General features: G+C 45.6%; 1 protein-coding gene across 1 annotated transcript in view; it reads right to left on the bottom strand.

The window, feature by feature from the left end:
- LOC147124143 (paladin-like) overlaps positions 1 to 17,338 on the bottom strand; it is a 168,899-nt gene that overhangs the window by 81,790 nt on the left and 69,771 nt on the right. The window contains exons 11-13 of the mRNA XM_085982787.1: positions 15,857 to 16,036; positions 10,327 to 10,524; positions 4,746 to 4,886 (exon numbers count right to left, since the gene is read on the bottom strand). Of these exons, the coding sequence (XP_085838913.1) occupies positions 4,746 to 4,886; positions 10,327 to 10,524; positions 15,857 to 16,036 (519 nt within the window). The remainder of the gene's footprint in view (positions 1 to 4,745; positions 4,887 to 10,326; positions 10,525 to 15,856; positions 16,037 to 17,338) is intronic.

The raw sequence follows: 17,338 nt of genomic DNA, 5'->3' as shown, positions 1-17,338 counted from the left end.
TGACAGATCTTCTCTGTAGCTTATAGTTACTAAGGTCTTTTCTGGTGTAGCAGGGACTGTTGGTAAACCATACAAGCGCCTTAGAGTTATCTTTAATTGGTGATAGTGAATTAATTTAAATTAATTAAAGGGTAAGTCATGCCAGGAGAGCCCAGCCCCGTGTTATGCTCCTCTTGCTCTATGTGGGAATTCAGGGACACTGCCGGTGTCCCTGATGACCACGTGTGCCAGAAATGCATCCAGCTGTGGCTACTAGCAGATCGCATTGCGGCGCTGGAGCTGCGGATGGATGGGCTTTGGAGCATTCACGATGCTGAGAGGGTCGTGGATAACACGTTTAGTGAGTTGGTCACACCGCAGTTAAGGGCTGCACAGGCAGAAGGGAAATGGGTGACCATCAGGCAGAGCAATAGAGGCAGGCAGGTAGTGCAGGGGACCCTGGTGGCCATCCCCCTCTCAAACAGGTATACCGATTTGGATACTGTTGAGGGGGATGACTTACCAGAGGAAGGCAGCAGCAGCCAACTTCCTGGCACCAGGGGTGCTTCTGCTGCTCAGGAAGGGAGGAAAAAGAGTGGGAGAGCAATAGTGGTAGGGGATTCTATCATAAGGGGTACAGATAGGCGTTTCTGTGGCCGTAGACGTGACTCCAGGATGGTTTGTTGCCTCCCTGGTGCCAGGGTCAAGGATGTCACTGAACGGCTTCAGGGCATTCTGAAGGGGGAGGGTGAACAGTCAGAGGTCGTGGTTCACATTGGGACCAATGACATGGGTAGGAAGAGGGATGAGGTCCTGCAGCAAGAATTTAGGGAGCTAGGTAGCAGATTAAAGAGCAGGGCCTCAAAGGTTGTAATCTCTGGATTACTCCTGGTGCCACGTGCTAGTGAGTATAGGAATAGGAGGATAGAGCAGATGAATGCATGGCTAAAGAGTTGGTGCAGGAGGGAGGGCTTTAGTTTCCTGGATCACTGGGCCTGCTTCTGGGAAAGGTGGGACTTGTACAAGTCGGACGGGTTGCACCTGAGAAATATCCTTGCGGGGAGGTTTGCTAGCACTGTTCGGGGGGGTTTAAACTAAAATGGTAGGGGGTTGGGAACCTGAGCAGGGAGACAGAGGAAAGGGAAACAGGGATAAAAGCAAAAGATAGGAAGGAGAAAAACAAAAGTAGCAGTCAGAGAAATCAACGGTTTAAATCAAACGTGGCCACAGTAAATAATAATTCTAATAGGTCTAAGTGCATTAAAAAAACAAGCCTGAAGGCTTTGTGTCTTAATGCGAGGAGCATTTGTAATAAGGTGGATGAATTGGCTGCGCAAATAGAGGTAAACGAATATGATTTGGTTGGGATTATGGAAACGTGGCTCAAGGATGGCCAAGGCTGGGAACTCAACATCCAGGGGTATTCGATATTCAGGAAAGATAGGCATAAAGGAAAGGGAGGTGGGGTAGCATTACTGGTTAAAGAAGGGATTAATACAATTGTAATGAAGGATATTAGCTCTAATGATGTGGAATCTGTATGGGTAGAATTGAGAAATACTAAGGGGAAAAAAACATTAGTGGGAGTGGTATATAGACCTCCCAACAGTAAGGCGGAGGTTGGGGATGGCATTAAAAGGGAAATTAAAGAAGCGTGCAATAAGGGCACAGCAGTCATCATGGGTGACTTTAATCTACATATAGATTGGGCCAACCAAATTAGTAACAATACTGTGGAGGAGGAATTCCTGGAGTGTTTATGGGATGGTTTCCTGGACCAATATGTCGAGGAACCAACAAGAGATCAGGCCATCTTAGACTGGGTATTATGTAACGACAAAGGATTAATTAGCAATCTTGTTGTACGAGGCCCCTTGGGTCTGAGCGATCATAATATGATCGAATTCTTCATTAAGATGGAGAATGAAGTAGTTGACTCAGAGACTAGGGTCCTCAATTTAAATAAAGGAAACTACGATGGTCTGAGGAGCGAGTTGGGTAGGATTGATTGGGGAATGGCACTCAAAGGGTTGACAGTGGATAGGCAATGGCAAACATTCAAAGACCAAATGGATGAGCAACAGAATTTGTTCATCCCAGTTTGGCATAAAAATAAAACAAAAAAGGTGACTCAACCGTGGCTAACAAGGGAAATTAGGGATAGCATAAGATCCAAGGAGACGACATAAAAATTGGCCAGAAAAAGCAATAATCCTGAGGATTGGGAGCAGTTTAGGATTCAACAAAGGAGGACAAAGGGATTAATTAAGAAAGGGAAAATAGAATATGAGAGTAAGCTAGCTGGGAACATAAAAACTGACTGTAAAAGCTTTTATAGATATGTGAAGAGAAAAAGACTGGTGAAGTCAAGCGTAGGTCCCTTACAGTCAGAATCAGGGGAATTTATAATGGGAAACAAAGAAATGGCCGACCAACTAAATTCTTACTTTGGTTCTGTCTTCACAAAGGAGGACACAAATAACCTCCCAGAGATGCCGGGGAACATAGGGCCTGATGAAAGGGTGGAACTGAAAGAAATCAGTATTTGAAGGGAAATGGTGTTAGGAAAATTGATGGGACTAAAGGCTGATAAATCCCCAGGGCCTGATAATCTACATCCCAGGGTACTTAAGGAAGTGGCCCTGGAAATAGTAGATGCATTGCTGGTCATCTTCCAGAACTCGATAGACTCTGGAACAGTACCCATGGATTGGAGGGTAGCTAATGTTACCCCACTATTCAAAAAAGGTGGTCGAGAAAAAGCGGGGAATTATAGACCGGCAAGCCTGACATCGGTAGTGGGGAAAATGCTAGAATCTATTATAAAAGATGTAATAGCAGAGCACTTGGTAAGCAGTGACAGGATCGGACGAAGTCAACATGGATTTACAAAAGGTAAATCATGCTTGACTAATCTACTGGAATTTTTTGAGGATGTAACTGGTAAAATAGATAAGGGAGAACCAGTGGATGTGGTGTATTTGGACTTTCAGAAGGCTTTCGATAAGGTCCCACATAAGAGATTAGCGTGCAAAATTAAGGCACATGGGATTGGGGGCAAGGTATTGACTTGGATAGAGAACTGGTTGGCGGACAGAAAGCAAAGAGTTGGAATAAACGGGTCATTTTCCGAGTGGCAGGCAGTGACTAGTGGGGTACCGCAAGGATCGGTCCTAGGACCCCAGTTGTTCACAATATATATTAATGATCTGGACGAGGGAATTGGATGTAATATCTCCAAATTTGCAGACGACACAAAGCTGGGTGGGAGGGTAAGCTGTGAGGAGGATGTCGTGAAACTCCAGTACGATTTGGACAGATTGGGTGATTGGGCAGAAACATGGCAAATGCACTATAATGTGGATAAATGTGAGGTCATCCACTTTGGTGGCAAAAACAGGAAGGCAGATTATTATTTGAATGGCAATAGATTGGGAGAAGGGGAAGTGCAAAGAGACCTGGGTGTTCTTGTGCACCAGTCGCTGAAGGTAAGCATGCAGGTGCAGCAGGCGGTTAAGAAGGCAAGTGGTATGTTGGCCTTCGTAGCAAGAGGGTTCGAGTACAGGAACAAGAATGTCTTGCTACAGTTGTACAGGGCCTTGGTGAGACCGCACCTTGAGTACTGTGTGCAGTTTTGGTCGCCTTACCTGAGGAAGGACGTTCTTGCCATGGAAGGAGTGCAGCGAAGATTCACCAGGCTGATACCTGGGATGGCAGGAATGACGTATGAGGAGAGATTGTGTCGATTGGGCTTATACTCACTGGAGTTTAGAAGATTGAGAGGGGATCTCATCGAAACTTATAAAATTCTGTCAGGCCTGGACAGACTAGATGCAGGAAGGATGTTTATGATGGTCGGGGAGTCCAGAACCAGGGGTCATAGTCTAAGGATAAGGGGTAAGCCATTTAGGACTGAAATGAGGAGGAATTTCTTCACCCAGAGAGTGGTGAACCTGTGGAATTCTCTGCCACAGAGGGCGGTGGAGGCCAGTTCATTAAATATATTCAAAAAAGAGTTGGATATATTTCTTAAGGCTAAAGGGATCAAGGGATATGGGGAGAAGGCAGGGACAGGGTACTGAATTTGGATGATCAGCTATGATCTCATTGAATGGCGGAGCAGGCTCGAAGGGCCGAATGGCCTACTCCTGCTCCTATCTTCTATGTTTCTATGTTTCTATTCCCTTCTCTGATTGGCTCCCCATGGCCCACGTGATCCCAGGGACGCAGCGAACCGCCTGCGCCTCTGGGATAGGTGTGCCCTGCGCACCGGCAGTTTGGAGAGGCCCAGCAGCGGAACTGTGCGCCTCCCGGGAGCCCTCCGGTCCAGGCGCAGATTTTTCCAGATCCCAGCCCTCCGCCCGCGGGAGGCCTGCGATTGGAATTTCTGGGCCATTTAAAGCAAAACAAGCCTCAAATTTGCAAGACGAGGAGTTTCTGTAATCAAGAACATTTTACAGCAGTTTTGTCCCTGCTTTTCTGCCTCTCAATGATAGAACAGCCTCACAATAAATTACACTGTTTGGTTATCTCCTGTTTCCATGTTTATGTACACTGCTTCTTCGTAGTTTTATCAAACTATAGACAATTTTAAATAAAAATTTTATCAGCTAGAGTCTAATGAACATCCAGACCGCACTGAGAGGTGTAGGTTTTGTGTTACATTGATGGCTCTTTCTACTTTCAAAAAATAATCTAAAAAAACATGAAATATATATCTTTAACAGACAAAACCAAAAGTGCACCGTAGAAGCGTTTTAACTCACTTTAATGTGCCAGGTTAGAAGAAGGCAGATGACCATGCCAGCTGTAGTTCTTTCTTTGCCATTGTGACAGTTTAGGACAATGGCTGTGTTATGATCTAATGTTAAATTCGACCTCACGACTTTAACGAAGACATCGAAATCCTGTAAATACAACAAAAAAGGAAAATATCAGACTGATAATCAATTGCAATTATTAGATTTTGTTTCATTTCAGGATTTGCCTGGAATAGGAAGGACATTTAATGCATTCAAGCTTGGATTTGAACTCCCAGCGGGAGCCTTGCGGATCAGGGGCTAAGGCACATGTGAACCCATTCAGCCCTCCGCCGAGTGAGGGAGGTGAAAATGTAACTCTTGAGGGTCCCCATCAGTGTTCCGCCCGAACCCGGCTGGCAGCTTCAGCTGGCCGCTGGACGTGAGCGTCAAGAGGCTGCGGTTAGGGACCAGACGCATCCCAGCAGTCATCAAGTGCTGACGAGGGGGTTTGCGAGGGGCAGGGGAGGCCCAAGGTTTCCTTGTGGGGCTCTGAGGAGCACTTCCATGCGCAGGCCCTGGAGTTAATATTGCAGTTGGGCCCCAATCTGCATATTTAAAGCAGCACCCCACTGCCTTCCGGTGGCTTAAAATGGCATCCTGCGCGATGGCAGCGGAATCGAAGGGGTAAGGTGGTGCCCTGATTTTAACTGCTCACCTGCCCAGTTTCCACCGTGTGGGCAGGCTTAGAACTGGGCCTTAAATGCCCATCAGCTATAGAGAAATTGGCTGGGCAAAGATAATTCTTGCTGACAGCAAACTCTTCAATTGCTTAATGGGTGGTAGGTCACCATTTAAATCTGGTGGATTGGTCCGAGATCAAAAAATAGTAGGACTTACTTTCTAGTTCTGGCCCTAAGTTGGTGGGGCCAGAATACTGCGAGATTTTAGCTCGCATGTAATAATAATGGCCGACATTATTGAATATTATGGGTAGATCTAATGGCAAACTCCTGGCTTGGATTGGGTCTGCTTCCACTTAATGTTGAGAGTATCGTTTCCTGCACAGTGGTAGCTCTTAAAGGGCTGTAGTTACCATTTGAAGGGAAGGTTACAGCCACACATGGAAATTTGGCAGGTCAGAAGAAATATTTGCAAAAGATTGTCACAGGGGGAGTGAAGAGCAACACCACTTAGTGACACAGCACTTAGTGACACAGCCGTCGTGCTGCTCCTTGAGTGAAAGGAGGGTCAGGAGCTGTCAGCCATGGATCAGGAGTAGTACTGTTGCCTCTTGTGCTAGAAGGTTGTGCTTCAAGCCCCACTCCAGCGACTTGAACACATAATCTAGGTTGACAATCTAGTGCAGCACTGAGGGAGTGCGGCATTGTCAGAGATGCCATCTTTTGGCTGCAATGTTAAACCGAAGCCCCATCAGCCCTCTCAGGTGGATGTAAAAGATCCCATAGCAGTATTCGAAGAGGAGTAGGGGAGTTCTCCCCGGTGTCCTGGCCAATATTTATCCCTAAACCAACATTATTAAAAACAGATTATCTGGTCATTTATCTCATTACTGTTTGTGGGTTCTTGCTGTGTGCAAATTGGCTGCAGTATTTCCTATATGACTTTTAGTGAATTTTGGAGCATGCGCGATGCTGAGAGGCTCGTGGATAGCACGTTTAGCGAGTTGTTCACGCCTCAGGGCAGGGCAGCACAGGGGGTGACCATCAGGCGGAGCAACAAAGGCAGGCAGGTAGTGCAGGGAACCCCTGCGGGCATCCCCCTTTCAAACAAGTATACCGCTTTGGATACTGTTGAGGGGGATGACTCACCAGGGGAAGGCAGCAGCAGCCAACTTCCTGGCACTGGGGGTGCTCCTGCTGCCCAGGAAGGGGGGAAAAAGAGTGGGAGAGCAATAGTGGTAGGGGATTCTATAGTAAGGGGAACAGATAGGCGTTTCTGTGGCCGTAGACGTGAATCCAGGATGGTTTGTTGCCTCCCTGGTGCCAGGGTCAAGGATGTCACTGAGCGGCTGCAGGGCATTCTGGAGGGGGAGGGTGAACAGCCAATGGTCGTGGTCCACATTGGTACCAACGACATAGGTAAAAAGAGGGATGAGGTCCTGCATCAAGAATTTAGGGAGCTAGGTAACAGATTAAAGAGCAGGACCTCAAAGGTTGTAATCTCTGGATTACTCCCAGTGCCACGTGCTAGTAAGTATAGGAATGGGAGGATAGAGCAGATGAATGCGTGGCTAAAGAGTTGGTGTAGGGGGGAGGGTTTTACTTTCCTGGATCACTGGGCCTGCTTCTGGGAAAGGTGGGACTTGTACAAGTCGGACGGGTTGCACCTGAACCAGAGCGGGACAAATATCCTTGCGGGGAGGTTTGCTAGCACTGTTGGGGGGGGTTTAAACTAACTTGGCAGGGGGATGGGATACAGAGGGGAGCTGAAATAGGGGGGGATGTGCTGCCAATTATAGAGAAAAAAACAAGTCAGCTTGGTAGACAGGGCAAATATATAAGGGCAAGGCTGGATGGCATCTATTTTAATGCAAGGAGTCTTGCAAATAAGGTGGATGAACTGAAGGTGTTGATAAACACATGGGAGTATGATATTGTTGCTATCACGGAGACATGGTTGAGGGAAGGGCAAGACTGGCAGCTCAATATTCCGGGGTACAGAATCTTTAGGCGAGACAGAGGGGGAGGTATAAGAGGAGGGGGTGTCGCAATATTAATTAAGGAGTCAATTACTGCAGTAAGGAGGGATGATATATTAGCAGGGTCCTCTAATGAGGCCATATGGGTGGAGCTTAAAAACAAAAAGGGGGCAAGCACTTTGCTGGGAGTGTACTATAGGCCTCCAAACAGTCAGGGGGAGATAGAGGAACAGATATGTAGGCAAATCTCAGAGAAATGTGCAAATAATAGGGTAATAATAATGGGGGATTTCAACTTCCCCAATATTAACTGGGATAGTCAGAGTGTGAAAGGCTCAGAGGGTGTAGAATTCTTAAAGTGCATCCAGGAGAGCTTTTTGAGCCAGCATGTAGAAAGTCCTACAAGAGAGGGGGCGGTACTGGACCTAATTCTAGGGAATGTGGCCGGCCAAGTGGAAAAAGTGCTAGTAGGTGAGCACTTTGGTGATAGTGACCATAATATGGTAAGATTTAAGGTGGCCATGGAAAAGGACAGGGATGGGCCGGAAATAAAGGTTCTAAATTGGGGGAAGGCCGATTTTAATAGGATAAGGCAGGATCTGGCCAAAATGGACTGGGATCAGCTACTTGTAGGAAAATCCGCATCGGAGCAATGGGAAGCTTTCAGAAGGGAGATTGAGATCATACAATGGCAACATGTTCCCGTAAAGGTCAAGGGTGGTTCCAAAAACCACAGGGAACCTTGGATGTCAGGGGATATATGAGAATGGATTAGGAAAAAAAGGAGGGCTTTTGGTAGATACAAAAGGCTAAAGACGGAGGAAGCCCTAGAGGAGTACAAAAAGTGCAGGGGGATACTTAAAAAAGAAATTAGGAGATCAAGGAGGGGCCATGAAATAACACTGGCGAGCAAAATAAAGGAAAATCCGAAGATGTTTTATAAGTATATTAAGGGTAAGAGGATAACTAGGGAAAAAATAGGGCCCATTAGGGACAAAAGTGGCAATCTGTGTGTGGAGCCAGAAGATGTAGGATGGGTTCTAAATGAATTTTTTGCATCTGTTTTCACTATGGAGAAGGACGATGTAGACATAGAAATAGGGCGGGGGGACTGTGATATGCTCGAACATATTAACATCGAGAGGGAGGAGGTATTGGCGGTTTTAGCTGGCCTAAAAATGGATAAATCCCCAGGCCCGGATGAAATGTATCCCAGGCTGCTGTGTGAGGCAAAGGAGGAGATTGCGGGGGCTCTAACACATATATTCAGGACCTCTCTGGCCACAGGGGATGTGCCAGAGGACTGGAGAACCGCTAATGTAGTACCATTATTCAAGAAGGGTAGTAGGGAAAAACCGGGGAACTACAGGCCAGTGAGCCTAACATCAGTGGTAGGAAAATTATTGGAAAAAATCCTGAGGGACAAAATTTGTCTCCACTTGGAGAGGCAAGGATTAATCAGGGATAGTCAACGTGGCTTTGTCAAGGGAAGATCATGTCTGACTAATTTGATTGAATTTTTTGAGGGGGTGACTAGGTGTGTGGATGAGGGTAACGCAGTGGATGTGATATACATGGATTTCAGTAAGGCCTTCGATAAAGTCCCGCACAGGAGACTGGTCAAGAAGGTAAGAGCCCATGGAATCCAGGGTGCCTTGGCACATTGGATACAAAACTGGCTTAGTGGCAGAAGGCAGAGGGTGATGGTCGAAGGTTGTTTTTGTGACTGGAAGCCTGTGGCCAGTGGGGTACCACAGGGATCGGTGCTGGGTCCCTTGCTGTTTGTGGTCTACATTAATGACTTGGATATGAATGTAAAGGGTATGATCAGTAAGTTCGCGGATGATACAAAAATTGGTAGGGTGGTAAATAGCGAGGAGGGTAGCCTCAGTCTGCAGGACGATATAGATGGGTTGGTCAGATGGGCGGAACAGTGGCAAATGGAATTTAACCCGGAAAAGTGCGAGGTGATGCACTTTGGGGGGACTAACAAGGCAAAGGAATACACAATGAATGGAAAGACCCTAGGCAAGACGGAGGGTCAGAGGGATCTGGGTGTGCAAGTACACAGATTCCTGAAGGCGGCGGAACAGGTGGATAAGGTGGTAAAAAAGGCATATGGGATACTTGCCTTCATTAGCCGAGGCATTGAATATAAGAGCAAGGAGGTTATGATGGAGCTGTATAAAACACTGGTTAGGCCACAGCTGGAATACTGTGTGCAGTTCTGGTCGCCACACTACAGGAAGGATGTGATCGCGTTAGAGAGGGTGCAGAGGAGGTTCACCAGGATGTTACCAGGGCTGGAGCGCTTCAGCTATGAAGAGAGACTGAGCAGATTGGGTTTGTTTTCCTTGGAGCTGAGGAGGCTGAGGGGGGACATGATTGAGGTGTACAAAATTATGAGGGGCATAGATAGGATGGATGCTGAGGAGCTTTTTCCCTTAGTAGAGGGGTCAATAACTAGGGGGCATAGATTCAAGGTAAAAGGCGGGAGGTTTAGAGGGGATTTGAGAAAGAACTTTTTCACCCAGAGGGTGGTTGGAGTCTGGAACTCACTGCCTGAAAGGGTTGTGGAGGCAGAAACCCTCACAACATTTAAGAAGCATTTGGATGTGCACTTGAAATGCCATAGCATACAAGGCTACGGGCCAAATGCTGGAATATGGGATTAGATTAGACAGGGCTTGATGGCCGGCGCGGACACGATGGGCCGAAGGGCCTCTATCCGTGCTGTATTACTCTATGACTCTATGACTCTATGACAACAGTGACTAAACTTCAAAAGTGCTTCATTGGCTGTGAAGTGCTTTGCACCATTTTGAGCTTGTGAAAAGTGCTATATAAATGCAAGTCCTATCTTCTTTACTCTGTTTGGGACAATGAAGGCTAGCAACTGCAAACAGAATAAAAATCAACTTATCTGGATAAACCACAGAAATGTACCTCTTCTGTGGGAGCTGCGCAGTCTGTAATCGGAATACGTTGGTACTGCAGCTGGGGATACTGCACAGCTATCTGGCTATAAACCTCCTGCAGAGTCATGCATGAGCCAAACTGCTTCATCTGCTTTGTTTCCTCGTGCCATGTCTCTATGGCGTTCTTGGAGCTTAGCACATCCATTTTGGAAGTAGTCTCAACTTCCTGCATCACGCAAAAGAGTAACAAGCTAAACTTGAAGCCTCAACTTAACATGAGACCGAGGACAACTCCTTATTTGGAGCTACTCGGGACCACCACATACAACAGATTCCCTCTTTGATACCCAAGTCACAAAATAAAGGGGTAGGTTTTCAACTTGCCACCCGGGCCTAAAACCGTCATTGTGGTTCGATGGCCCATCATGGTGTAAAGGAAAAGCCATATTTCAGAAAGATACAACTTTTGTGCAACTCCTCACAAAAGAGTGTACAGAAATTGAGTTTGCGAGTTTGATACAGAAATACTATTTGAGACAATTCTAAAAATATTTAGATTTATTTAAGAGTCGACATACAGTTAACAGCTTTTGAGTCAATCATGACTTTACCAGTTCAAAATACAAGTAGCTTACATTTCTTATTCTAAGAGATCCTTATTTTCAAATCTTAACTTCGTATATTTGTATATTTCTTATTATTTCTAATCCAGAATATCCACCAAAATCAGAGTACCTTTTTGATCCCTGAGACTCAAAGAATTAAAAGCTTACAGAGATGCCTCTGAAGAGTGAGAGAATCGCTTTGCCCCTTTCAGCGACTTCTGACTTTCCATCTGAAAAGCTCTATTTTTATACCTTTTTTTAGTGGTTTATTCTTTGAAGTTTTCTGCTGATGTAAGCTAATTATCTCTAGTCATTCTCTATTGAATTCTTTCTACTCTTACTATCATTTCAGCTGCCAACTCTCAGAATCCTGTCTGTTGTTTAGGTGTTCAAAACGTATCATAAAAAATGGTTATAACTTATGTATCTATTTGATGCCATTCTTACGAAGTTCATTCTTTCAATTTCTAAATCACCTCTGCTGTTTGAAAGCAGACGTCGTGACTCCTATGTGTTCCAAGTTCAACACAAACACAATGTGATTGCTTGGTGTCATCTATTGATATTATATTTTCAAAGTCTTCTGTAGGTATCTTTTACAACATGTAAATCAAAACCACTTCAACCAGGGTGTTTGTTTTCCTAGCCATCTTAGTTGGTTATACCACAGACTTATGTTTCCTGTCTTTCATTTGATGTTACTTTTATGGTTTTTTAATATTCTGTGTTTCTGTTCAAAGTGTTAGTTTTTAACACTTTAATTGGGCATTGCTATTGTGTTGGTTCCAATGTTCAGACATAGAGGAACCTCCAACCCTTTGATTCAATAGGGCCATTGTCTTAGTATTAACAATCAATTTCCATTTCAAAAGCTTGTGTGCTATTTACAGCTTGTGTTAACAACTGATCTTATCTCAAAAGCCTATGTTTTGTTTGCAGCCTGTGTCGTTGAGGCTTTTAGATTTTTAAACCCAGTTTTCATGTTTTAATAAAGTCAAAATTCCTTCATAGGATGGTGTATCTTTCTGAAATATGGCTTTTCCTTTACAATGGAAACCGGCCGATCTTCAATTCCATTTTATTTCAATGGTTTCTATAATCATCAGCCGATCCGCAACGCCGGTTTTATGCCCACACGGCAAGTTGCAAATCCGCCCCTATAATCTCGAAACAAACGTTATACCGGCATTATTAAAAGTTCTGCTTCTGTAAGAATGATTGTGGTAATGTAGAAAAGGTGAATTTGTTCTACCCAGCCAAGTGTATTCCAGGCCAAACTGTTAAGCAAATTTTTCTTACGCCTCGAGTCAATTCAAATTAAGGATCTTACATCGCAAACTTTGGTGTCACCTGGCACCCAAAATGTCACCACGATTGCGTCACCTTGGGCGTACACCTCCTAATTTTGCCAGGATTGTGAAATTGGGGCTTAAATTAGAGGAAAGGCAATTGAGTCGGATAATCCTGACAAGGAACTAGAGAAGGACGCAGTCAAAGTTTGCAAGTGGGCAGAACCATGGCAGACGAACTTACACATTGGAAGAAAAAAATGAAGGGCAGACTCAGTGAATGAATGGTGTTGAACTAAGCAGGGGAGAGACTGAAAGAGACCAGTGGTAATAGACTCAATGCTAACCATGTCCAGTCACTGAAGAATAGCAGTTTAGAAAGTAAAGAGGATGCTGAGTAACATTGTCCAATCAGTAGAGTAGTGCTGTCATTGCCTGAAACACTCTCTCTCTCTCTCTCTCTCTCTCTCTCTCTCTCTCTCTCTCTCTCTCTCTCTCTCTCTCTCGAGAGAGAGAGAGAGAGAGAGAGAGAGAGAGAGAGAGAGAGAGAGAGAGAGACTGGAGAAGCTGGGATTGTTCAGCTTAGAGCAGAGAAGGTTAAGGGGAGATTTAATAGAGGTGTTCAAAATGATGAGTAAATAAGGAGAAACTGTTTCCACTGGCGGGTGGATCGGTAACCAGAGGACACAGATTTAAGACAATTGACAAAAGAACCAGAGGAGAGATGAGGAGAATTCTTTTTACACAGTAAGTTGATATGATTGGGATTGCACTGCCTCAAAGGGTGGTGGAAGCAGGTGAATAGTAACTTCCAAAAGGAAATTGGATATATACCTCAGAAGGAAAACTTTGCAGGTCTATGGGGAAAGAGCCGGGGAGTGGGACTAATTGGATAGCTCTTTCAAAGACCCAGCACAGACACAATGGGCCGAATGGCCTCCTTCTACGCTCTAAGATTCTATGATCCTATGATTCTACCGCTGGCATGGAACCTTGCTAGTGGTGAGTGTGAGTCAGAGAAATAGGGCTATCGTGCCATAGGCATCATGTGGTGGTTGTGATGTGTGGTGATCTGGGCAGGTCACACCTTGATTGCTACATTGGGCCAGAAATTCGCGGCCAAAGGCGTGAGTGCGCTCGGGGTACTCACGCATCTGGCCGTTGGAAATGCCGGCGTTCAGCATGAACAGCGCATGCGGAGAACGCCGGCATTTCCAGACCTCGAGCGCGTGCGACTGCACAGGCAGCGCTTGCGCAGTGAACTTCGTAGATTTCATTCATGAAATCCGTGAGGGTAAGTCCTCAGAAGTTACACTTGAAAAAAGCAAGTGTAAAGTGGTTCATTGGCTGCGGAGGAAGAAACATTTTATCGTGGAGCTTCTGAAATGCAATATTTTTGTTTGGGAAAGGGAGGGAGGTTATTTTAAGAAATTTTAAGTAAGTTTTAAAGTTAAATTTTTTTTTAATTTTTTTTAAAAGGGTTTTCAGAACGGTAGGTAGAAGGAGCAATTGTGGCTGTGTGAATGAAATGTGAGAATGAGTTATGTATGTATGTCCACATATATTCCTTTACGTATATGTATGTATGTTTTATATTCCTTTACTAATGTGTATGAATGTATGTTTTTAATTATGATTTTCAAATAAGTTACTTTCTCTGAAAGTCATAACTAAATAATACATTCATACACATAAGTAAAGGAATATATCCATAACACACAAAGGAATATATACAGACATACATACTTTCAGAAGCTCCACGATAAGAAATATCTTCCTCCGCAGCCTCTGGAGCAACTGTACCCATGCTTTTTTCATGTGTAAGTTGTAAGGACTTGACCTCACTGAAAGCAGTAATGAAAGCGGCGAATTATACTGCGCACGCGCTGCCTGTGCAGTCGCACGCGTTCTGCCTCTGAACCCCTTCGTTCAGAGGACAGGAAATGCCGGTTTTCCCCAAAAGCACTGTGCATGCTGAAAACCGGCATTTCATCCGGCCAGATGCGTAAGTACCCCGACCGTACTCGCGCAGTTGGAAGGGAATTACTGGGCCAACATTTTACATGTCAATAAAATGAAAAATTTAACAATTGCACGACTTGCCCCCTCGCATCTGCAACTGAGGGTCCAAGGAGGTGCATTGCGCAAGAGGTCATCATCGTACGTATCCTCACACTGTTCCCTTTGGGGAACTGTATGAAGTGGTGGAAGGATTTATGGCCATGATTAACGCTCATTCCGTGACCGTAACCACCTTTGAACCAGCCATTAGGGTGGTTAGTCCTATGGCGGGAGGGTTTTACGGGCTCCCACAACCCATCTGACGGGGGGGGGGCCACCAACACCCACGGACGCAAGTATCCCGCTGGATGTCCACCCAGAATTTAAAGTTGGAACTCCGACTCCACTTGCCGGGACTGTCTGGAGTGGGGTTCAAAACCCTACTCCTTCTGGCCCAGCGGCGGGGATGCTTACTGCTACGCAAAAGGCCCACTCCGCACAAAAGGTGACACCCATACGTTTCCTGCGCCTTTTCCCTCCCCGTGACTGGAGCCCTATGCTGCCATTTCACGTTGCTAATCGGATTGGGCCTTTGTCATAGCGGTAGGATCCCCGCCGCTGGGCCAGATCAGGGTAGGGTTTCGAACCCCGCTCCAGACAGTCCCGGCAAGTGGAGTCGGAGCTCCGGCTCTAAATTCTGGGTTGACATCCAGTGGGATATTTGCGTCCGCGTCCGTGGGTGTGGGTGGCCCCCCCTCCTTGTATAGCTTGTGGGAGCCCGTAAAACCCTCCCGCCATAGGACTAACCGCCCTAATGGCTGGTTCAAAGATGGTTACGGTCACGGAATGAGCGTTAATCATGGCCATAAATCCTTCCACCACTTCATACAGTTCCCCAAAGGGAACAGTGTGAAGACACGTATGACGACGACATTGCTAAATAAATAAATGGAATTAAAAAAATTATTTTAGGGCTTTTAAAAGTCTTTAAATTGCTTTAATTCTCTTTAAAACTACTTCAGATTACTCAAAATAATGTAAACATTTTAAAAAGTTTATAAAAGTTACCAAAATCTTCAAAAAACTTCCAAAAACCTATTTAAACTGCTGCTTTGCATGTAAAAATCCTTAGCAGCTTGACAGAAACATTGGGGGCGTGTCCAGTGAAACTGAGATCTCAAGGGGCGTGTCTCACTTACACTGCACGCTCCTGGCTTCGCGCTGGCTGCACTCCTGGGCGGCATGACGTCATACGCTGCCCGGGATTCTTCTTTTTCATTCACCAAGTCCAGGCGTCCCTGGAGCTGATCGTCAGTAGCGCGGGGTAAGTGTAAATACGGGGCTTGCACGCGCTGCAAGCCCCGTTCTGGAATTTCTGGGCCATTAAGTTCTGGTGACTGAAGCACTATGCAAACATACAAACCCAGAAAATGGTGCAGAAAAGAATTACAAGATATTCGAGGAACTCAGTTATGAGAAAGGTAGCCAGTTTTGTTACTAAAAGTGTGGAATGGAATTAAGACCAACACCAAATGTAAACAATCTAACTTGTATCTGAAAGCTGTTTATGAGCAGCAGAGACTCTATATGGTCAACGTGGTTTTGGAGACATCAGTATTAAAAACCACCATTTACTCAGTAACTAGAAACAAAGGGCACGCACCTCCAGTTGCTCCACTGTTGTTGCAGGGATGATGATCTCCTGTTGGAGGTTGTTGACCTCCCTGAGTGAGTAGATTTGTCCATCCCCCTCCAGCACTGCTTCCTCTCGCAGGTTCAGACACAAAACCCTGGTAAACTTCCTGCAATCATCCGTTAGGTAGGACAGAATACGCACAAGTCCCTGCGATCAAAATAGTTTTATTTTCAGGTGCCCCAACTTATCTTACCATAACTGCCTCAGCTTTCCTCGTTAGTTAGATATCTGCAGAATTCCATTCAGCTCGCAATTAAATTTGTAATCTCCCATAAACAAATGCCCACCAGTATATAAGGGATTTGCCAATCAGTTTATAAGGAGTGGCCCATCAGTATATAGCATGTCTGCGGACCAATATTTAGAAGAGCTACCCACTGGTGTGTAGAGAAACTGTCCTCCAGTATATAGAGGGCACTACCCATTGGTGTGTAGAGAAACTGCCCACCAGTATATAGAGGGCACTACCCACTGGTGTGTAGAGAAACTGTCCTCCAGTATATAGAGGGCACTACCCACTGGTGTGTAGAGAAACTGCCCACCAGTATATAGAGGGCACTGCCCACTGGTGTGTAGAGAAACTGCCCAACAGTATATAGAGGGCACTACCCACTGGTGTGTAGAGAAACTGTCCTCCAGTATATAGAGGGCACTACCCACTGGTGTGTAGAGAAACTGCCCACCAGTATATAGAGGGCACCACCCACTGGTGTGTAGAGAAACTGCCCACCAGTATATAGAGGGCACCACCCACTGGTGTGTAGAGAAACTGTCCACCAGTATATAGAGGGCACTACCCACTTGTGTGCAGAGAAACTGCCCACCAGTATATAGAGGGCACCACCCACTGGTGTGTAGAGAAACTGTCCTCCAGTATATAGAGGGCACTACCCACTTGTGTGCAGAGAAACTGCCCACCAGTATATAGAGGGCACTACCCACTGGTGTGTAGAGAAACTGTCCTCCAGTATATAGAGGGCACTACCCACTTGTGTGCAGAGAAACTGCCCACCAGTATATAGAGGGCAATACCCACTGGTGTGTAGAAGAGCTGACCTCCAGTATATAGAGGGCACTTCCCACTGGTGTGTAGAGAAACTGTCCACCAGTATATAGAGGGCACCACCCACTGGTGTGTAGAGAAACTGTCCACCAGTATATAGAGGGCACTACCCACTGGTGTGTAGAGAAACTGTCCTCCAGTATATAGAGGGCACTACCCACTTGTGTGCAGAGAAACTGCCCACCAGTATATAGAGGGCACTACCCACTGGTGTGTAGAAGAGCTGACCTCCAGTATATAGAGGGCACTTCCCACTGGTGTGTAGAGAAACTGCCCACCATTATATAGAGGGCACTACCCACTGGTGTGCAGAGAAACTGCCCACCAGTATATAGAGGGCACTACCCACTGGTGTGTAGAGAAACTGTCCTCCATTATATAGAGGG

Source organism: Somniosus microcephalus, chromosome 1 (genome assembly GCF_052327205.1).
Source record: "Somniosus microcephalus isolate GS21.2 chromosome 1, FLI_Smic_1.0, whole genome shotgun sequence".
Lineage (NCBI taxonomy): Eukaryota > Metazoa > Chordata > Chondrichthyes > Squaliformes > Somniosidae > Somniosus > Somniosus microcephalus.
The sequence above is the reverse complement of the archived record's forward strand: the minus strand, read 5'-3'. Positions and strand labels throughout refer to the sequence as shown.